Source organism: Dromiciops gliroides, chromosome 5, assembly GCF_019393635.1.
Source record: "Dromiciops gliroides isolate mDroGli1 chromosome 5, mDroGli1.pri, whole genome shotgun sequence".
Taxonomy (NCBI): Eukaryota; Metazoa; Chordata; class Mammalia; order Microbiotheria; family Microbiotheriidae; genus Dromiciops; species Dromiciops gliroides.
Genome location: NC_057865.1, coordinates 72725653 through 72749599, shown reverse-complemented (window position 1 = coordinate 72749599; position 23947 = coordinate 72725653). Strand labels below are relative to the sequence as shown.

General features: G+C 33.9%; 1 protein-coding gene across 15 annotated transcripts in view; it reads right to left on the bottom strand.

The window, feature by feature from the left end:
* Positions 1–23947, bottom strand: part of CREM (cAMP responsive element modulator) — a 76834-nt gene that overhangs the window by 10503 nt on the left and 42384 nt on the right. For 5 of the 15 annotated variants that reach the window (XM_043966527.1, XM_043966531.1, XM_043966525.1 and 2 more), the window contains 3 exons: positions 21784–21881; positions 21487–21629; positions 10534–10722 (listed from right to left, as the gene is read on the bottom strand). The exons of 2 other annotated variants lie outside the window; for them this stretch is intronic. In XM_043966527.1, coding sequence (XP_043822462.1) covers positions 10534–10722; positions 21487–21629; positions 21784–21881 — 430 coding nt within the window. Of the gene's footprint in view, positions 1–4625; positions 4801–5355; positions 5428–7205; positions 7225–10533; positions 10723–21486; positions 21630–21783; positions 21882–23947 lie in introns of those variants that run through there. 8 more of the 15 variants (XM_043966528.1, XM_043966529.1, XM_043966532.1 and 5 more) reach the window with 5 other exon arrangements.

Genomic DNA, 23947 nt, shown 5'->3' with positions numbered 1-23947 from the left:
ATCATGTTAGTACAGAGCTGGAATTAAAACTGGAGTCTGCTGACTCCAAATTTAGTCTTCTTTCCATCACACCATGCAAGTGTACAACTAAGGTTGTCGTCATCTTCACTTTGTAATATTTGGAATTACTTCTTTTGTATTACACACCACAGTTCAAAGAAGCAATCTTCAGGTACACTCCGGTGCCTTTACTGAAAATCCTCATACCTTTCACTACTAACCATCGAAAAGATGCTTACATATATAAACTAAATTAATACAGCTATGCCCATGCCCTTACAAGAACCAACATGTGTCATTTTTAACTACTACAGGGTGCTCAAATTATTTTATTATAATAAATTTCCCTTATCAAATATTTTATAAATTAAATAGATAACTATATAAACATAGGATCAATTGGAAAGGGGTATAATGAATAGAGGGAAAGAATTGGAGTCAAGAAGACTATTAAAATTCTTTATCTGATACTTGCAAGCTGTGAAGTTAAGGGTAAGTCACATAATTTCTTAGAACCCTGAGCAATTCTTTGAGACTATAAATGAGACAATTTGCCCATTCCTACTTGTAGATCCCAGAAGTTCCATACACCGATGAAATCAAAAGTCTGGAATAAAAAATGATCCCCAAATCTAATTATTTGAGGCTTGAAAATTTTTTTTGTTAGAGGTTTAATGAGATATGATTGAGCATCTATATGAAAAAGAAAAATGTGTTTAGCATATATACAAAAATGTTTTCTAAACAATTCATTTCCAAGTAGGCAAAAACTAACCAAAAAAAATTGGCAAACACCTAGTGAATTCAGAATTTCTGGCTTCTTCACAATGCTATTTTATAAAGTAATTTTTAAAAGACTCTTTGGAAAAACACAATAAAATATATATATATTTTCTTAACAATATCAGCAAATTGTATGGAAAGTAAAAGTGGCTAGAGACTTCATATTTTATAGAAACTAGTTTTCTTTGAAAGCTTTATTATCTCAAACCATTCCCTGAGATCATGGATTCTCCAAAATGAATTCTAGAAGCTGAAGATCTCTGATTACCAAGTGTTACCTAACACCCAATTCTGCTTTTCTCATAGTCTTACTTGGCAAGGGGGATATATATAATATATTCCCATATAAATCCAAATTGTGCTTTCCATCATTTCACAGAGAAGAAAATTTCTTAATTTTTAACTTAGATCCTTAATCTAATACTTCTTATCGTAAACTCTAAAAGAAAATGTACCAAATTATGGCATATAAAATAGAATATAATAATGTTTCTCTCAAAAAATTTCACCTTTGTGACATATAGAATAATGGATAATTAAGACTGAACTCTTTCTTTTAAGGAAATTATTGTCAAATTATTCTAGTTTATCCATAATATACTGTTAGCTTATTTCTCAAAAGAATGAAAATTTACAAGTGTTATATGGATCTTTTTCTTAAAGCTTAAGATCACTTTTAAAATGACTAAGAAAGTTAAGAATTACAGAAGATCAACTGGTAAGTAAAATAAACAGAACACACAATAATCCACAAGGCAAGCACCAAAGAAGCAAAGGAAAAATATGAAATGTAGTAAAAGGTACATTCTGAAAGATTTCTAAGATGGATAATTTATTGTTACTACAAATGAATATTTATTGCCTCTATGGTAAACACCTACAGAATCCTCCTCTAACCAAGTTCCCATGACATCTGGCACAAGACAAAAGTCATTATAAAGTGGCAATGCTTAATTAATTGATTAATCCAACTTGAAAATATTTCAATTAAATGTTTATCATTTTACCAAAGAAATATTGTAAAATATTTTAAAGACTAACAGGAAGCTATTAAAAATCATTTTCTTGTCTGTTTGGCTTTACATTCATGAGGTACTTTTTAAATAAAAAGGAGTTATAAAATTAAAAAGGCAGCACTTTTAATCATTGAAATAAAACATGAAAAAATGCCCATTACTAGTGTTGCTGTTCAAAGTTATATAGAATGCCGAAGAAATGGTTTTAATATGCCAGAATAAGCTCAGTATTGTCTTCCAAAAATATTCTAAAGCATTAACAGAAAACATGTCTCCCCTCTTTAGAACGGGGAGTCCTAAGCAGAGATTAATTACCTTAATTTTTAAAAAAATGCATAGCTGTATTGCAACATGACTGATCTTTTGTAATCTTATGATTCTTGTGAATTCAAAATCATTTTTCAGAGAAGAAGGCTAAAGGCTTCACCAGACTGCAAAAGAGGCCCATGACTCAAAAAAGTAAGAACTTCTTGCTTTAGAATAATAGCATCTGATGATGAGTGAGATGAGCAGAACCAGAAGAACATTGTACACAGTATCATCAACATTGAGTGTTGATCTACTGTGATGGACTATATTCTTCTCACCAATGCAATGGTACAGAAGAGGATCTCCAAATCCAAGAAAAAAAAAAAAAGAACTGTGGAGTATAGATGCTGAATGAACCATACTATTTCTTTTGTTTTTTTTTTTTTCTATTTTGAGGTTTTTCATCATTGCTCTGATTTTTTCTCTTATAACAGGACTAATGCAGAAATAGGATTAATGTTATTATGTGTGTATATATATATATATATGTGTGTGTGTGTGTGTGTGTGTGTGTATATCTATATCTATATAGATATATAGATATAACCTATATCAGATTACCTGCTGTCTAGGGGAGGGGGAGGGAGGGGAGGGAGGGAGAAAAATCTGAAATTATAAAGCTTGTATAAACAAAAGTTGAGAACTATCTTTACATGTAATGGAAAAAATAAAATACCTTATATGTAAAATTTAAAAAAAATTCTATTGGCAAAGAATGAAAAATAACCAAGTGCTAAATTAATAAATTATTGAATAGAAAAAAAAATAATAACAGCATCTAGGAAGCAGCAAGGTGGTGCAGTGGATGAAGCACTGGCCCTGGATTCAGGAGGACCTGAGTTCAAATTTGGCCTCAGACACGACACTTACTAGCTGTGTGACCCTGGGCAAGTCACTTAACCCTCATTGCCCCACAAAAAAAAGAGAATAAAATTTAAAAAAACAATAGAAAAACAGCATCTTTCAAAAACTCCATTTTTTGTATAACCTATGAAATGTGTAGATTTTACTAATACTATAATAACATTTTCTTAATGAAAATGTTTCATGGGAAGAAACAGTGAGACACAGTGGTTAAGACAGCGAGCCTTGGAGCCCTGAAGCCTAGTGCTCAAATCTTGTCCTGGACACAACTAGTGGTGTAGCCATGGGCAAGTCATTTGCTAAGTGCTCCAGGGACTTAACTCTCACAAACTATCTAATGTGGCAGAGAAGAGAATGATCTGCTCTATTTGGTGAAGGTCAATCACTCAGAACTATGACAAGGATACTAAATAGAACATGTGTATACAGACATAAGTACATATACATATATGTTCACAAATATGTACATACAATTATGCTTTGCAATTTTCGGTGATCTGATGTTTTAAAACTGGGAATCTTGTTATAAGAGGCATAATAAATTTCACATGAAAAGCTGGCTTTGGAAATAGGATGCCTCCTTTATAACAGTATTGCCCAGATTACTACTTTCTGGTAAACATAAAATGCTACCATTAGTATATCAATTAGTTTTACTATATGAAACTTAATTTAAAAAATACCTGCTATGCAACACAAAAATGGAATTTTGTTCATTCTATGTTTAAGCAAATTTTCAACTAACATCTGACTCTTCTTACTCTATTTTTTACACTTTATTATTCTTGTGTTTCATTATGATTTTGTCATGCCCATATAATACCCACATGAAAAGTTAAATGTATTCAGTGAGAGCTACACCAATTACTAACTTGAGAAACAAACAAATAATCATTTAAAATCTGTGAATTACATTACATTAGAGATTTATGATTACATACATTACTAACAGGTGTTTTCAAGTACATCAGGGAAACTAAATTTCTAATAAAAAGTTCCTTCAACCTAAGATTTACAACTTTAAATTAGTTCAATAAAAAAAATTGAGGATAAAGAGTAAAATAATTTAGAAAATAAATTTTATTCAGGTTCTACTCAGATAGTTGCTTATTTTTTAAAAATCTAAAGCAATGCAGATCCTAAAATAAAATATAATACATGGTACTATTCTAGAAAGGTACTAAACTGAATTGTGAGGTGTTAAATCAGTGATAAGTCATCCTTTATAATTAACTCATTCTAGTCACATTTTAGGGTTTACAAAAGTCAATATTAACTATCCAAGGTTTTATACAAGTGAATTTTTGTTTAAATAACTTAGTAAATTAATTTCTTGAGATTAATGTCAAAATATTTTTTAAAAAAACTAATGGAATAAATATCTTCTCAAAGTAGGTGGTACTATAAAAGACAAGGAAAAATTCCAAACCCAACACAAAGTATTTCCCTCCCTGAGCACTAGAGAGCACCATAGTATTAGTAAGTTCTTATAAGGCTGTTTAGGAAAGACTTATTCTATATATAGTCCCCTCCTCATAAGGCACGTGCATAGGCTCTCTTCTTGAAAGGATTCTCAACTTTACCATATAAGCACGCCACATTATCTCCTGCACTCTTGCTCATGAAAGCATTCCAGCTTTTAAAGCTACTTACCTTGAAAGAAAAGAAACAAAGTAAAGCTTTTTTTCGTCTATTCAGTTTAACTGCAGCCTTGTAGGTGAAAGCGGATCACTTAACACTCTCTATCCAAAGCATTTGACAAAGCAGAAAGGAACTGACTAACTCAGAGCATGACTCGGAGCTGACGTCAATGTGCATCTTGTTTGGAGTTTAACTTTTCCACTTCCCTACTGAAACATGATTCCAGGAAATTTAATGACGTCAGCCTTTTGAACTCAATTAGCTGAGGAACAAACCATTTTAAAACAGAGGAGGAAAGAAACATACAGGCATAGGAACATAATAACGACAGCTTTTCTTCCTCTGTTTTGAGCTATATTTTTATGCTTCAGTATAATTATTTCTAAGTCTTATTTTCACTTCCCAAGCTGTGCATGCTTTTTTCACTGGCTGCTAGGCTAAACTCACAACAGGTTGCAATAAAGTAACCTGATAGTTTATTCCTGCTGAGCAGAAATCTAACTGAATATTTATAAAAAAAAAAAAAGACTGCTGTGAATAAACAACGAAATGCTGAACTGTATTGTACAATTACATTTTAATGTTACTATGGTTATAGAAGATAGAAAAGGATAAGATTTCTTTCTGCTTACAATTCTAAAATTCCTATTCCACAGCAGTACCTAGACATTCCTAATATTTTATTTTTTCTTAAACTCACTATGTAGAATTTGTTCTGAAAACTCCTATGTAAAATTCCTACCTGTGTCATCTCCAGTTACAGCCATGATCAGCTAGCTTCTGCTTACAGAATTTTCTTGTTCCTCTAACACAGTTCAACAAAAAATGTTCCAAACTAGCAGCATGTACAAGATGATAAATAGGAGTATTGACATCACAATGACATCACTGGCCTATCAATGTCATCAATTTACTTTGTCACTGACTAGCTCATTGCAAAAGAAGTCTAATGAAAGCTCGGATAATCAGACGGACTCCTATTTTCTTCCAAAATCTACTAATAAAACCAGCTCAGAAAACTCAGAAAATAAACTCAAAAGAAAATGTCAGCCAAGCTAGCTTTAAGAATTAAAATTAATTTAATGCTGTTCCTATATTTTTCTTTGCTGAAGATTTTGATACAAACTTTTATGAAAACTAAAATACATTTGTTTTTCTTAGTTGGGGTACTGGCTAATTCTCATTTATAGATTTAAAGTTTGGGGAAATGAAAAGTTTAAGAAAAATTAATCAAAAAAAGAACAAGAGATTGTGATTTTCTATACAGCAAAGGGAATTTTTGTTGACATGAGATCAATTAGTCAAGAGTTTTCTATGCTGGCATGATAGCATATTCTACCAATAAAGTCAGCAAATATTTTAATTGTTTTGTTGTTTTTAAGTCAACTATTGTGCCAGAATATTCTACATCCAATTTTAATACTCTAAAAATCCATGTCTTCCTTGGTGTGGGTACACCCTCTACTGACACAGAACATAACCCCCTTTTATTCAGATGCTGGTTCTTCAGAGTTGTTATGACCCAAAATTCATCACCCTGTGGCTGGCCTGGCTCCTCAGAATTTAGCTAAGTTGGTCCCTAAAGGACCGGCAGGAAGGCAGTGCATTCCCAAATCCATACTGAGAAGGTTTATATCAGTTTGGTGGTATGTCTCTGACCTTGCGTTCTACAAGTATAGTTCTTTGAAAAGCTAAGATTCTCAAACATGCAACAATGACTCATCAGAATGTATCTTGAAAATATCACATACTACAGAATTTTGTAGGTATGTTTCCTCTTGCCTCTCCTGAAATTATATGAGGGATTCTGAGCATAGATAAGAGTGATAATTATAGTTATCTAATTTTAGTTTAAAATCAAAACACTCCATAACAATTTTTGGTTTTATTAAAGCCCTGCAAAGTTCTATCCCTCCTTCATTTACTTTGTCTCATTTTTTTTTCTTGTATTTGTATCTCAAATAGAACCAGACAAACAGGAAGTAGTTAATAAAAGCTTGCTGACTGATTGCTCTATTAGTAAAACCATAATACCCTGATTAAAAGGAAGCCTAGCAGAGTGGATAGAGAGCTGGCCTCAAAAAGTCAATGCCTGGATTCACATGCTGTCTCGAGGTACAGCAGCTGTATAACCCTGGGCAAGTCATATCATCTCTCAGTGCCCCAGGGCAACACTCTGAAAAGACTGAAAACTGCAGATAATTTATAATTTTCATTAACAGAGGGAGTTTGCTCACCAAAAGTTCCTTGCACCAAGAGAACACAAGTGTGAACAAGAAATTTTTTTTAAATTTTATATAGTAAATGTATATTTGTATAAATGCTTTTCCCCAGGGCAGCTAGGTGGCACAGTGGATAAAAAGCACTGGCCCTGGATTCAGGAGTACCTGAGTTCAAATCTGGCCTCAGACATTTGACACTTACTAGCTGTGTGAACCTGGGCAAGTCACTTAATCCCCACTGCCCTGCAAAAAAATAAAATAAAGAAATAAATGCTTTCCCCCCCATGACTATCCATTATTTCCCACAATGCCAGCCAAGACATGCCACTCTCCTCTCCACTCAGCTAGTCCAGACCCTCACACCTCTCACCTGGACTATTTTAATAGCCTCCTAATTGGTCTCCCTGCCTCCAACCTCTCCGGTCTCCAATCCATCCTCCACGTGGCTGTCAAATTGATATTCTTAAAACACAGGTGTCGCCATCATGTCACTGCTCTGCTGAAGGTGTGCCAGTGGCTTCCAATTGCTTCTAGGATAAAATATACACTCTTCCATTTGGCATTTAAAGCCCTTTATAATGTGGCTCTAGCCTACCTCTCCAAGGTTATTAATAGCAATATGCAGCCCTCGGTCACATGCACACTCCCTCTCCTGACTCCATGCCCCTGCACATGCTGCCCCCTCCCAATATGGAACGTATCTCCTTTGTGACCTTTCCCTCATAACCTTCTCTGCTCCCCTGAAGGCACAGGCCTCCTCTTTCTCCCTACCCTCTACCCTGTTACTGTGCTCTCAAGTGCAATTACTTTGACCTTTCTTGGTATTCTGGAATTTATTTATCTTGTGGTTCATTGTGTTTTCCCTTAATATAGGGACAATCTTAGGGTAGTTTTAAGCTACTAAAGGTTACTGCAAGCTCCTTGAGCCTGGGGACTATTTCATTTTTGTACTCATATTTCTAGCTCCTAGAACAGTGCCTAGCACATAGTAGGTGCTTAATAAATTTGTATTTGGTGAATGCATATAAGAGAGATGGTAGAGTCAGGTATAGATGGGTCTAGTGCAACTCATCTCCACTTGTGGAAAACCAAACCAAAATAAGCATTCTTGTCCTCCCAACAATGGGGAGATACCAGTTTTATTTCTTAAGAGCTCAAAGCTACGTATTATACTATCACAATAATACGAAAATATAACACTTTGGGGAAAACATCATTTTCACCATTTTTTAAATGAGGAAACAAATTGTAAAAGGTAAACTGAGTTTCTAAAAGTGATCAAGTTGGCGTTAGGACAGAAATGACATCTGGGCCCCCTAATGAATGCTGAGTGCTCTGAATGAAATACCAGGTATCTGAAGTTTCCCTGGGGGTTTGGAGGAAGATCTGAAAGACTAAATGAATATAACAAAGTTAAGTCCATTTTGCATCCTCCAGGGAATAACCACATTATGCCTCTGCTTCCACCCCATGAGACCTGAATCTCTGGGAAGACTCTAAAGCCTCCATGACACAGGGCTGGATCATACGTTCAGTCATCAAATTTTAGGGGCTTTGGAATCATCTCATGCAGTCTTCTCATTTTACAGCTGAGGAAACCAAGGCTTAAAGTGGTAAAAACACTTTCCCTCAGGGTCAGAAAATAAGTCGCAGAGTCAGCACTAGAGTTCAAGTTTCCTAATGCCTACCCCAATACTCTACTAAAAATTTACTACCTTTTTGTGGATTTTGGTTTTTTACTAAAAATAATGCTATTACTGCGTTCTTCTAAGGGATAGTTTAAAACCGGTTCCCCAGGAGCCTGGTTCCAGTCTGGACCAAGCATAGTGGATAGTGTGTTGGCCTTGTGTTCAGGAAAACCTGAATTCGAATCCTGCCTCGGACACTTACTAGCTGTTTGATCCTGGACAAGTCACTTAACCTCTTTCAGCCTCAGTTTTCTTATCTGTAAAATGGGGACAACAACAGGGTTGTGAGGATCAAGTGAGAGAATATAAATAAAGCGCATTGCAATCCTTTAAGCGCTATGTAAATCTTAGCCATCATCATCATCACCATCAATATCACCATCGTCATCTACTGACAAAATAGCAGGACTGAGCGGAAAACTGACCACGGACCCAGAGGTCCTTTGACTCTAATGCTGGCAGGAGGATAAAACTAGTTAAACTACAACATTTTAATACTGCGACATTTAAAATACTCAGTCACAGCCTTTTCTCTGATCAGTTTTGTACTTTGTCCAGAAAAAAAAAAGGAAAAAAAATTGCCTTTTTAAAAAGCTACGGCATAGAATGAAAAGTTGTGGTAGGGAGGAAATTATTGTTCACCACATTCGGAATCATAATGTTACCCTATATAAAATTTACACTAAGAGTCAAATAAAACAAATTTTCTTTGACATTAGGAAAAAATTCTGACAAAGGACGAGTGATTTATTCTCCATGAAGTATTAGGTGTATTCTTCACACAACTGAACATCAGTAACAGTTCTTCAAATACTGTGAGTATGTTCTAGATCAGCCATATGACAGGCAAAGGATACAAAAGAGAAAAGTGAGTCTTTTCATGCTATAGGGCTGTTTTAAGCTGTTGCTTCCTATGGCTGCAAAAATAACAGACTAAAGAGCTTGGGCTGCTGATCTTCAAAAGCGGTGCCATAAATATATGTACAATGACTAAATGGACCATTCAAGAAGAGAAATGAAACTCAGAATTTTTAAAAGTTGTATCACTTCCCATGAAATAACAACAAGCACAGTCCTCTTAGCTGACTAATTAATGTTTAATGCCTTTAAGAACATAACCATCTGAGGAAAACTATTAAAATAATTTATAACTGAATGTGTCAAGCTGTCTGGTCATTCTGATAGTATGGAATTATTGTATAATTATGGAGTAATTTTATTTATAAGTGCCATGGGGAAGTGGGGAAGGGAGGAGGGAGATGGGAAGGTGTAAGACTGTCCTGTGATTTCATTGGTTAAGGGAGCTCCCCATGTGGAAATTCCCTCCACAAATGTAAATCTGCAATTCATCTGCAACTTAACAGTCTTGGAGACACCAAGAGGTTGACGTGCCTGTTGTCACAAAGCTAATATGTAGCAGAGAAAGGGCTTAAACCCAGGTCTTTCTTTCTTCAAGGTTAGCCTTGGCCTTCTTGAGTATCAAACTCACTAGGGACAAAACTGGTACTCCAGAATTCCATAACATTAAGTATAAGTCAAATCTGGATTTGTTTTGAAATTATCTGGTGGCAACTTGACAGCAGTTTGATGGGTAGGGGGAAAAAGTACACCTCAACCATCTGACTATGGTTAGCTTAAATTTATTCTAAAAGAAATGCAAGAGAGTTCTTATTCCTCAGAGACCAGGAACTTCTAGAAATCCATTATTTAATATTGTGACCCAGGAACTAAGGATATTGATTTCATGGAGTAACTCAATAGAATCTGGATGCTATCTTATAACTTTACATTAGGTTTAATTTCTAAACGTTCACAAAATTTTACTACTTAGTGGGAATTAAGTGATTTATGTGAATGGCTGTTTTGAGATACTAAGATATATCTTCCTCAGCTCTCTTCTTTGTTAAGTGGCCAATAAAAAACTATTGTCATTTGAAAAGCCACACCACCACCACCAAATGGTGTGAATCATTTAAAACTATCTAAACTTATTGTATGAATAAAATATACCTTGGACAACAACCTGGCTGCCTGGTACAAAGAACTGCTGTGTGCCATCGGCTGATTGTGCTGCATACTGTACAATTGTAGCACCTGGAGGAGGAGCTCCTGAATTTGTCATTGTTAATGTCTGTAGTCCCTGAACACCATCAGATCCTGGATTAGAAATCTGGATTGTTCCACCTTGGGCTATAGCAACTTAACAGAAAAAAGAAAAGAAATATTAGAAAATATGAAAAATCATATTTCATAATCCTGTAATGGAAAACACACACTTGGCTATTTTTATTCTCAGGCGGCTTCCCATTTCTCAAATCACCACAAATTCTCTACCTTACTGTGGCGTTCTCTTGGTCAACGGGTGAGGGTCATCACATTAGTCAAAGGATATGTCTCTTAAGTAGCCCTTAAAGCACTAATTTTATAATGCCTCTTTTAATAGGTTCGCTGAGGGGAAGTTTGGACTTAACAAGGTTTTAGATCCAGTGATTAATTTACCATCTTGCTGGCTAACTACTCATTCTTTCACAAGAGACTTCAAAGAGGCCTACCAACCAATATCCTCCATGGGATGCACTGAATTTGCTGGCTCCATATTGTTTTCTCCTATTTGTCTAGAATGCATTGGAGTAAAGACTGGAGACTTTAAAAATGATTCAAAATGACCACTGGGGGGGGGGGACAGCTAGGTGACGCAGTGGATAAAGCACTGGCCCTGGATTCAGGAGGATCTGAGTTCAAATCCAGCCTCAGACACTTGACACTTACTAGCTGTGTGACCCTGGGCAAGTCACTTAACCCTCATTGCCCCCCCCAAAAAATGACCACTGGGGGCTTCCTTATCGCTTTAGAATCTTCTAATTTCACTGAGGCACTTTTAATTGTAGAAAACCAATTTTTTTTTCTATTAAGTGTATCTTCTACTAGGAAACTGGCAAATTTTTTATCTGAATGTTTCTTTTTCTGAGTAGAATTTGTGCTTCATTCTGTTCGAGTCTTCATGAAAGGAAAATACAAATTTAATTCTCATATATAATTTTTAAAAGCACTATAGGACATATAGCTCTTTCATAAATCTTCAAATATTTCAAAGACTTTATTTCTCCTTTGCTTATGACAGGAGAATTAATAATATTTTGGACAGAATATCAAATTCTTAAAATCACTAGGGTTCATAGTCACATTTTTGGTAATATTCTCATGTAAAAAAGATAAAATATTAAGGGGCAGCTAGGTGGCACAGTGGATAGAGCACCGGCCCTGGATTCAGGAGGACCTGAGTTCAAATTTGACCTCATACCCTTGACACTAGCTGTGTGACCCTGGGCAAGTCACTTAACCCCAATTGCCCCCCCCACACACACACACAAAGATAAAATATTATAAGCCTTCTTCAATCACCAAATTAAAATACATTTTTGACATTTTTTTTCTGCTGGGGGAGCTTTAGGATTAAAAGCCATGTTTTAAGACCAGGGTATGGCCTTAAGTGTAATAAAACATCTTTTGGGAGGAAAGGGAGGTCCTTTAATTAAAAGCCTAAAATTGCTAAGTAGACTTTAAAGCGAAGACCAAAATTAAATGCTAGAAAAATAATATAACAAGAAATATATGGAATTCAATACAAGTACAATAATGTAACAAGGATTCTTAAAACAATACATTCATCAATGGTCAATGTTAAACCTCTATTCTTAGTAGAAACTAAGTAAGTGATCTTTATTTAGAGATTCATATCCTGGGGGGGGGGGGGGCGGGGAGGGCCAGGATTCCAAAAAAAACATGGAGATAAATTTTTCAACCAAAAGTTCTGGTACTTACAGAATGACAAGTAAGAGTTTGAGAAAAGTTTCCTAAATTTTAGGATACCAATGGGCCTAATTTAGGTAACAAGATGAGAGGAGCTAAATTCTTATAAAATGATTAACAAAATGTCACTGAATATATTTAACATGGAAGTTGAATTAAATATACATCCTAAGAGAGGGGAGTTCAATGTTGAATTGGAGCATTATAAAAGTCTGATTAACTAGAATACTTGGAAAATGTGTTCATACTTTTTTGTTCACTGAATTTTCAAATTAAAGCCGTTTTGTTTCAATCCTCTTGAAAATTGTTCTAAAGCACATTAGTTCACTTTTCCTACCTTTGTAAGTAGACTACACTGGATATTCTTTGATGATTCAGGGCCTTGCAGTGCTTCAGGATTATCATTTTGAACATTGCTTCTCAATGTAAAAACACTACAGAATGGAAGGAGTAGGAGGTTGAACTAAATTGACCCCAGAATATAACTAGAAGTTTGTTTTCCCTCTAAATTCTTGACAAGAGTTTGTTTTGTGATTTCTCCTTCTCCTCAAAATGCAACGTCAATAAGTTCTGGATGATCAAGGTTTACCAATGCGAAGACTACATATACTCTTCTATAATTCAAATTCTTTCTATATGACATTACCGCTTAAGTGAAATGCATTCAAATTTAACAATGAACAGATTCATTTTTTTTAGAAACTGGGGTAATGTAAAGATTTGAAAAGTGTAAGTGGCTCAATTTTATTTTCAAAATCATAATTTTTGGAATTAGCATTTTATGTACACATGATAAAAAATGTTATACCTGCCAAAGATATAGAAAATATGAAATCAATAGTAAGCAACATATGGGCTCTTCACTACTCACAACTAGTAGGAAAAAAATTATAGAAGGATAAAAATATAGGAAATGACAAGTAATATCCTAATATTAAAATATTCCAAATTTGATGGTTCTAGCACATCAAGGGTCAATCACTTAATACAGAATATTTTTAAAAATCAACTTTATTCCAAAATCTCAAAAGCACAAAGTAAGTAAGAATAAATGTATACTTTTATCGTTTTGAGCGTTTAGCATTTTCCTGACATTATCACTAAGGCGGTTATGATTTCATGTGCCTTCCTCCAAACTCCTAGATTATAACAAACTTCCAATTAACCTGCTGTTCTCTAAGCAATTCTTACCTACAAGCTTGAAAATAATATATATATATATATATATATATATATATATATATATATATATATATATATATATATATATATATATCTTTCCTCCTTTTTTCAGTGATCTCATATATATATATATATATATATATATATATATCTTTCCTCCTTTTTTCAGTGATCTCATTTATTCCCAATTATTTTCAAACCGGTACTTCCCTGGTACACTATCTCCAAGAAGAAAATTATACCAAGAATCTCTTACTTTCTTAAGAATTTTTCTCTATCCAATCCCTCTATTATAAGCAGACATTAAGGATGACTAAATAGTATTTTATTTGTTAGCTCTGTTTAGATTTTTTTTTAATCTGGCATAAGAAACTATTCTCTCTATAAAGGTTTATAATTGAACTTTTAATATTCCAAACAAATTTTCCAAACATCCAACCTGGGATAGTTCAATGATCTCTCTTCCCATTAATTCTCACTTCTTTTGCTAAGACAGCCCCCACTGCATGGCAACTACCCAAGATCATACAAGTACGAAACCTTTCAACAACTTTCAACATGATATACTATGAAGCAGAGATTGACTCTCCCAATTTCAGAGAAAGAAAGAGAACTAAAAGGTTGAATCCTACAATACCACAAAGTGGTACTTAACAATCAGTAACAAATATGACTAGGAAATAAGCTGCCATTAGCATGCAATTCAGAAAAATCAAGAAAATTCAACATTATACAATTGATATGCTGAATAATTATTAAACTAGTGAAAGGGGGAAAACGATAAAGGCAATGCTTGAACAATTTTAATATTCTTCCCCAAATTCAATATAAAATGTCCTCCTCAAAGGAACCCATGGCCCAAGATACTCTACTGTAAATCCTTTGATAATATAAGTTTACAATGATACTCCATTAAGTAATAAGCCAAAGATTCTATTCATTTTATTCCTGGAAAGTCCTGTGAAACCTTTTAAAGTTTGAAATTTTAGCTTTCACTATAAAAAACACCCATATTTTGAAAATGTCTAAGACAAAGTAGGAAATGAGGATGTGTTGATTTTTTAATATCATGAGAAAATGTATAAGACACATCATTCCAGGACAGTATGGCAAGCAATGTCCATTAACAGGAGCAGAGAAAGGTTAATAACAAATTCATGTACCATGAGTATTATCAACACACTTCTATTGTCTTGGTGGATCACTTGCATAAGTCAAGTATTCTACTTTGATTAAGAGCCACTAGTGACTATGGGTAAATAAAAATTAATGTGTTTTCCACTTCACGTTAGAAAAAAGGCTTTGTCAGTGTTTTCCTAGGATATCTGTGATAAAGGCATAACAATATGACTTCTGCAACAGCAGTTTAACCAAAAGCATAATGCATTATTTTAATAATGGCTCCTCTCCACAGTAAAAATTAACAGTCGTTATACATGATTTTTCTTATTTTAGGACCTCTGAATTAAAAATATATTCATATTATTTTATCTCCAAACTATTTTGTCCCATTTAATAATTATTAGGCATGAAAGAGATGAGTGGTTGGTTTAAAATGCACTATCAAAACATTTTACTATATTAACACATCTAACTGAAATTTCTAAAGCATGTGAAATTATGCCATTGTAAAATCTGTGTTTGCCAATGCCACAGAGCATTCTTCTCCAAGGTACTGTCATATGTCATAGATCACAAAAGTTTTAAGCTTTTTAAAATGAGAAAACTAAAACTTCCAGAGGTTATATAACATCCAATAAAGTAAAATAAAATCCCACAGCAGGTGATAAACAAATTTAGGTTTTGGGGCAGCTAGGTGGCGCAGTGGATAGAGCACTGGCCCTGGAGTCAGGAGTACCTGAGTTCAAATCCAGCCTTAGACACTTAACACTTACTAGCTGTGTGACCTTGGGCAAGTCACTTAACCCCAATTGCCTCACTAAAAAATAAAAAACAAATTAAAAAAAAAACAAATTTAGGTTTTTCCTGAGTATCCTTACTAACTGCTATTTCTTCCTTCACCACAATACCGTCTAATAAAGCTAGAGATAATAAAAACCTTTAAAAACTAGAAGGTACTAGAAAAATCATCACTGTGTTATATATAACACCTCAATTTTATAGTTGAAGAAAATGAGGCCTGGAAGTAAATAACTTGCATTTGGTAAATTTGGCAAAGGCAAGATTAGAAGCCAAGTGTCCTTAATTCCAAATGCAATAATACTCTTTCCACAATCCCATGCTGCCTCTTTTTGACAGCCTTGGATACAGAATTTTGCCCCCCAAAAAAGAAGTTTTGAAAGACTAAATCTAGAAGTCCACAAACCTCTTCTATACCCTATCAAAAAGATCCATAGATAGATTTCAAGGGGGGGAGGGGATGGATTTGGATTGAAATACATACATATATATATATATATATAGAGAGAGAGAGAGAGAGAGAGAGAGAGAGAGAGAGAGAGAGAAAGAAAATCTTTATTTTCACTAACCAGTAACAAGAAATTTTGTATTTCCTCTAATTATGAATTTAAAATAAAAACAGGATCTGTGATACTAAAAAAGGTAAGAACCCTTGATCTTGACCAACTGATTTCACAAATGAGTAAACTAAGGCATACAGAATGTAAGTTAGCTGACTACAATTCACACAGTATGTTATAGGACAGAACTGTAATATAAAACCAAAAAGGAGTCAATCTGGGAAGATTATTGGTTTGCCTAAGACTTGAAGTGACTTGGTCAAATATATGTAAGGTCCCAATCATGCAAAGACTTATTAATTTACATGCTGGCCACTATTTCTGTCACAGGTATCATCATTCACTTCTATATTCCATTCCGTGTTACCTTTGATTCTTCTTCCCCTCTCACTTCTCATATCCAATCATTACCAAGTCCAGGCAATTCTGACAGAGATATACCTCACATTCATCTCTTATACTAAGTACCACCAACTTAGAGTACTTCAATAGCCTCTTAATAGGTCTTCCTGTTTCTCTTCTCTCTCCCCTCCAAATTATCCTTCATACAGTCTAATCTTCCTGAAACTTAGCTTCAGTCATGTCCATCTCTGATCAAAAATCTCCAGTGGCTTCCTACTGCCTGAAGAAATTTCAAATGAATTCATTTAACCTTCAAGGCATTCCATAAACTTGGCTCACCCTTACATTTCCCACTATATCTCATGTTAGCCCTTTTGATTGTATTCTATGCTACAGTCAAATAATATTATTCTCTGCTTTCTACACTGGTCAAGCCCTTCCCAAACCAACATTCTTTGTCCATGTTCAATATCTGGAATGTTCTCCTTTCCTCTTAGTTCAACTGTTTAATTCTTGTCCATCTTTAAAAAGTCAATTCTTCTTCTTTTTTTTTTTTTTTAGTGAGGCAATTGGGGTTAAGTGACTTGCCCAGGGTCACACAGCTAGTAAGTGTTAAGTGTCTGAGGCCGGATTTGAACTCAGGTACTCCTGACTCCAGGGCCAGTGCTCTATCCACTGCGCCATCTAGCTGCCCCCTAAAAAGTCAATTCTTAACCACCTTCTAATCAGCAAAGTGAAGTCTCCAATTCCCACCAATTGCAACCTGTCTAAATTTTGTTTTAAGTCTTTAATGTACTTGTTTTTTTCTAGTTGTATATTTGTTTTATCCATCTACTACACTATAAGCTAGAGTTCTTGTCTTCCAGGAGCTTACTTGAATCTTTTTATAAACCCAGAGCCTTTATCACAGTACATAGTAAGGTTATAATGCTTGTTGTTTCAGTCAATGCAGATATGTATAATCTATTCTTAAAGTCACCCTAATTATACAGGTTATGATAAAACAGGTAAAAGACAAAATTTATCTTCACTGATAAAATGTTAGACTGAAAAAGAATAAAAGATTCTCACAACAAATTCTCAGCTTTAAATTTCCACAGAAAAACTTGAAACAAAAGAAGAGCTATGGAACACATGTGCCTTAAAAAATGCAACAGCCAAAGAGTGGCTAAAGAAAAATGGAAAGCGAGTGCCACATAGGTGACATTTACATAAATGTGGGTAAATTCAAGATAATTTAAGGAAGTCATTACTAATGCATTTTACCTATGATTTGCCCAAGGTCACAAAACTCAATGGCAGAGTTGGAAGTGAATTCAGGTCAGTGAAGTTTTACTGTTTCACAACATAGCTACCATGTGGAAATAAAGAGTAGATTTAGTAGAAGGGTCACACAAAACAAGATTTGTAGAATATATCAGATTATTCCTGAAAAAATAGGTATTTTTAAACAATGTACATTGTTCTTCTGGTCTACATCTCTGAAAATATACTCAGTGTGTGATTCCAAAGTCAAAGGCACAAAACACAAAAGTTTAAAACTGTAGTAAATTTAGCTGCGCACATTTAATAATAGTTGGCATTTTATATAGTATTTAAAGTTTAAAAGCTCTTTGCATCTATTATCTCAGTTGAATCGAAACTTGGACCCCATTAGTGTAAGCCAAATTCCTTCTATAAAGAAAAGGCTCAGCAGAGACCTATGACTGTCCCAACAACTCTGATTCTTAAGACTATCAATCCCCCTCATCGGTTTGCAAGTCTTTTTTTGTTTGTTTGTTGGTTTTGGGGTTTGGGGGGAGCAATGAGGGTTAAGTGACTTGCCCAGGGTCACACAGCTAGTAAGTGTCAAGTGTCCAAGGCCACATTTGAACTCAGGTACTCCTGAATCCAGGGCTGGTGCTTTATCCACTGCGCCACCTAGCTGCCCCTGCGAGTCTTTTTTTATAGACTGATCACTTACTTTTGAAATAAGTTCACAAAGGGCAAGATAATAAAATATTAGTAAAAATTTTCAATGCAATAGGAGTAAGCAGATTTGAAGGCAAGAAAAATGAACAGAAAAATGTTTGGAGTAGGAAATAACTGATATTTTAGAATCTGGGGTTAGGGACATAATAAGTCTGTGTACTATCAAGTAAAAAGATCTTATATTTGATAGGCAAATTCATAGTCTTTATAGGAAACTTTTATACAAAAAGCATCATTATAAATGTTTCAACATTAAATTAACAATGCTTCCATTACTGCATTTTTGGGAGACATTTTCCCTAATTTACATAGTAAAAATTTTAAAGGAAGATTTCTTCATAGAATATGTGTATTATTTCCTTCAAAAATTAACATATATTTATATTTCTAGGACTAAAACAGAGAAAATTTGTATAATTCCTTCAAATGATTTCTCCTGAGGTAAAATAGCTCCACTTGTCCAAAAATGGCAACTGTCATGCAACAAAACCATCATTAAGACTACAATGAAATACAATGAAATATTATTTATTGAATTCAGATCATATGCATATGGCATTACTGCATCTCTTCCCACTTTTATTTTTTCCCCTCTAGCACTGGGAACTATTCTAACTCAATATTCATTTCTTATTTTTTATAAAAGCTAAGATATTTTTATAAAAATACAGCAAACCTACAGCAAACAACTAACTCTCAGGTTCTATTCAGAGGAGCTCTACTTATATTTAGGTGCACACTCCAGTATATTCTGATTGCCATCATCTATTTGGGATGACTGTATGTATTTATAAAAACTTTTACTTCTCCAACTTTTATATGAATACTTTTTGCTTTTTATAATTCATCAACCCTTCAAATACCAATGACAGATTAAGTTCTGTTGTTAATTTATAAAAAGAAATAAGCATAATAGGAAGACTAGAAGAAATGAAACTAGAGATAAAAATGAAAGAAACAAACAAAACTACATGTTTTTGCAACAAAAGATTCTGAGAAGTCCCCTTCTAAAGAGAAACTGGCTGTCACAATGGAGTCAAGTTCCTCTATTTAACCTTTGCTACCACTGGCAATTTACACTATTTAACCATGCATGCACAGACTTGAAAACAGAAGTGTCACTGCCTAGAAAATTAGGCTTTAAAGTAAGCATTACCATTAATATAAAAACACATATTTGTATATCTGTCCTATAAGTAAAGGTAAAATGAGTTTAGAAGGTTCTTAGGAGGAGTGACCAGGGATATGAATTTAGGGAGAAGCAGCATATCTCCGTAATCATACTGCTGAATTAACAAAGGTCAAGTACTATCAAGAGGCTGAATTTACATAACAACCAGGATTTGTTGTTTTAAATGATTAATAATATTAAATTAAAGACAAAATAGAAACTAGTTTTTTCAATTCTAGCCCACTACTAGATGGCTCAAATACAGAAAGTATAATATCGTCGATCTTTCTTAAAACCAAGAAATGTTCATCTACAGAACCAAGCAAAGAAGCCCTTATCTACCTTTGCAATTCTCTCAAGTGGAAGATATGCTATTACCCTTTACACTACCTCCAATCCAGTTTAATGCTTGACTACTGGTTGCACAAAGAGCTGGATCCAAAACTGCCCTGAAGAATGAAAGTGTACTTGTTTGGTCAGAAGCAAAAGTCTGATAAACATGGATGAGACGTTGTCGATGCTATCCCTACATTTTAAAAAATGTCCTATGTTAATAGCAATACTTTCATTAATATGTTTCCTTCCCTGTTTCCCCAGAGCACTTTCACACAAATTATCTTTTTAACCTTATGATAAATAATTCTGTAAAGTAGAATAGCAAGCATTGTTATGCTAACATAAATGCCACTTTTTCCCTAAATCTAGCTTGTGTAAAAACTGAGTGCAATCTATAAACAATCTTCCTTTTCTGTGTATACTTCTGTACTTTTTTCCTTTTAAAAACATCTGATTTTAGCAATGAAATCTATAGATGGTCCCCATAGGGTATTAATCTCCCTTAGATTAAGTGACTTGACCAAAGTCACAGAGCCAGCTAGTGGCAGAGCCACACTGAAAAGCAGTTCTTCCAATTCTCATTCAATGCTAGTTGTATTATAAATACACAACACTTGCCACCAAAGGGGCAAAGCATATTGTGTAGATGATTTAGTATAAAACTATCAGCACATGTGGAAAAATAACCAAAAGCACATTAAACTGACAGCCTTTCTAGTGTTCAAAAGTGATTTCCTACTTGCCCAGATTAAAGTCTGTGAATATAATAATATTTTCCATCCTAGGTGTTCAATCTTGGAAGGGTTTTGGAGATAGGACATTCAAAATTTAATCCCAGATTTGACCAACAGAATATCTAAATATCAAATATATTCCAGTACCTGCAACACAGATCCTCTATCACAAAGGAATTTACATAGCAAACTTGCTCTTTATTGAGGGGGAACAACTAGTCCCTTAATTACAGCAAGGAACATAAAAATTTACAATACATTAACATGTGTAAGAATAATGTACATAAAAATATCAGTTTAATTATTTCAGTTAAATTATCTACCCTATTATTGTGATTTTAGAAGCTAAATATTGTTTCCATCCTCATTTTGGCAGAACTACAATATAGATGAACAAAGAGAGGCATGGAAGTAGCAGTACCACTGGTTACATTATTATTTTTAAAAATACAAAAATAATCTTTTTGTGTTAATAAATAATAGGTATTTTTCATATTAAGTTAACAACAGAAAAGTACAGGCTTTAGCTCTATTAATTTGTTTTCAACCTTAATATATATTACAGTAAAATAACCAGAAACAATAACAAAGCAAAAATTCTCAGCACAAATGAATGTAAATATATCTGAAAAGGGTAAGAGCCTTGTGGTATACACTATTACCCAATTCTTTTCTTTTTAATTACTTTATTTTGATTATTAATAAAAGCTGACTTTTTTCAAAGTGAAAATGGCTTTCAATACAAATCTTACTTTATTTAACATCCAATTTTTTATTCTATAATACATACATGTGGGAATAACTGATGTATTAAAAACTAAAATAATCAATGCTGAAAAGCAAACTTACTTTAATTCAGCATAGTATATACTTCTGTAATATAACTACACAGGACTTAAAAATAAAATTATATCATATTTTATCTTAGCATACATACTGTATTGCCCCGTGCTAGTCTGATATATGCTAGTTGGCACTGCCATGGTAGCGATGTTGGGTGGCGTTCCTTCTTCCTCAGATTTTTCTTCTTCAATCTTGGGAACACCAGGTACATCAGATGAAAGTTCATTCAGTATTTTTCTAAAACACAATTTGCAGAGTATAAATGATCACTTTAACTTCTCTAAAACATGAAATTAAAATAAAAGACAAAAGCTTAAAATGAAGTTTTTGGTGGCTAACTATACAACATCATACAACAATTACATAACAATGGAAACTGTCACAGACTCACCGATAAGAAGGCCTTCTTGAAAGGATTTCTCTACGCTTGTGAGAATCAATTACACCCTCTGCTTCTGCAGACTCATCTGTCTCTGCAATTGTTGCTACCTGGAATACAAGAGTTTCTAAAAATCCATCATAAAATAAAAGGCCTTCTAATTAATTCATTAAACCACTAAATATTTACTGAAAACTATTATATACCTAACACTACATTATGCATTGTGGCAGATGCAAATACGTACACACAGTCCAAGCCCTCAGGGAATGGATAATCTAGCTAGAGAAAATATATAAACACATGAAATACTTAAAACACAGGAGAGCAGTACATATATATACATATATATATATAATTATGTGCCATATCAATAACACAGAGGTTAAACAGAACAAATCTGAGAAAAAGCCAAATCACTGCAGATTTGGACTCATCCAGGAAGGTTCTATGTAGAAGGTGGAGAATTCCGAGTCAAAGATTCAAAGGTTCTTATTGTTTGGAGAAATCTTACAAGTCATTTAGTTCTGCCTGTACTTAAACAGAAATTCCTTCTACACATCCTTAGCAAATAGTCAACCAACTTCCACTTAAATGTCTCTACTTGAGGTAACCATTTTACTTCTGGGTAGCTTGAATTGTCAGCAAGTTTTCTGGACCTTGAGATCAAATTCACCTCTATAACATCCACCCCAATGGCCTCTGGGGACAATCCACTGTGCCACCTAGTTGCCCCCGATTATCTATTTTAAAAAAGAAGAGTAGGTATTGTTTCCCTTTTAAGCTCTAATAACATTAAATACAATAACAAATCTGAAGGAAACCTGAGAAAATTTTAAATTTCCATTTCTAAAACAACACTAACGCTCAATCCCTATGAACATTGAAACATATAAATTATAGGAAACTCTTGATGGGGCACCATTTTGACAATTAAATGATAATATAAGTAAAATATTATTAACTTGAATTCACTAATTAATTCAATTAAGTCATTAATAAGCACCTACTATACTTAAAGCACTGAGCTAGGTAATGGGAATTCAAAGACAAAAGCTACATACTCCCTTGCCCTAAAGAGCTTACAATCTGACAACCACAGAAAATGTGAGTCGTTATTAATATCAATCACAATGGTAAATTCAATGTAATAACAACAGGCATGATGCCACTAAGCCTAATAATGCCAAAACCTGATATGAACAAAAAACACCCTATTAATCAAAGTACCAGTCATCTATGTAGGTGTATGTACTTGGGTGTATAGACTTATAATTTAATAAAGTACTTTAAGACAGTCTACTTTAATGAAAACTTAATTTTCTACCATATAGTATAGTACCAATAGTACTACAGTTTCTTAGAAAAGCACATATGTGTATATGCAAGCACACATATAGTCATACTGTCCTTCCAAAGTCATTTAAGATATTCTGTCATGAGAAGGGAGTTCTGACACAATTATTCATGGGTTCCTATCAAGATAAGCTAGTATAATTTAAGTATATTGCTGAAATTAAGAAATAATCCATACTTCTAATACAATCCATATCTCTGAATGTCTCTGTATTGGGAGTAGCCATAACTTTCTGATCAACGTTGTCCTAAAACTCACAGGGCAAAAAAAGCATATTTACAAGATAAAAATGAAGGGCCAAATATCATCTAGAGAAACATACCCCTATCATGCCATAAAGTTTTAAAAAATGCTTTAGCAAAAAAAGCTTCCATTATTCTAGCATCTCTGATGAAGCATCAGAACGTGCCAACTCCCTAACACATATTAATAGCTAAAAGTAAGTAACAGCATCACTCACAAATCTTTAAAGTCTGAAAAGGTAAGCAGATTAATCTAGGAGAGCCTAGATATGAATGAAAACTTTTGGGGATCAAACTTAACTATTTCTTCCTAGATATACCCAAACCTGGAAATGACTCAGAATCTCAAAGAATCTATAATGCTTTGGGATCTCCCTGTAATAATCCAGTTACAACTTAAACCCACAACCAAGAATAAAATTTGTAAGAGAGAAAACAACCAACAGTAACCAAAACTCTGGTTAAAAACACATAAAAGTTCATCAGTGGAACAAATGAGATAAGGAAGAACCAAAGAAATAGAAAACAACAAACCTAAGATTATAAATTAATGAGATTAAGACTTCCTATTTGACAA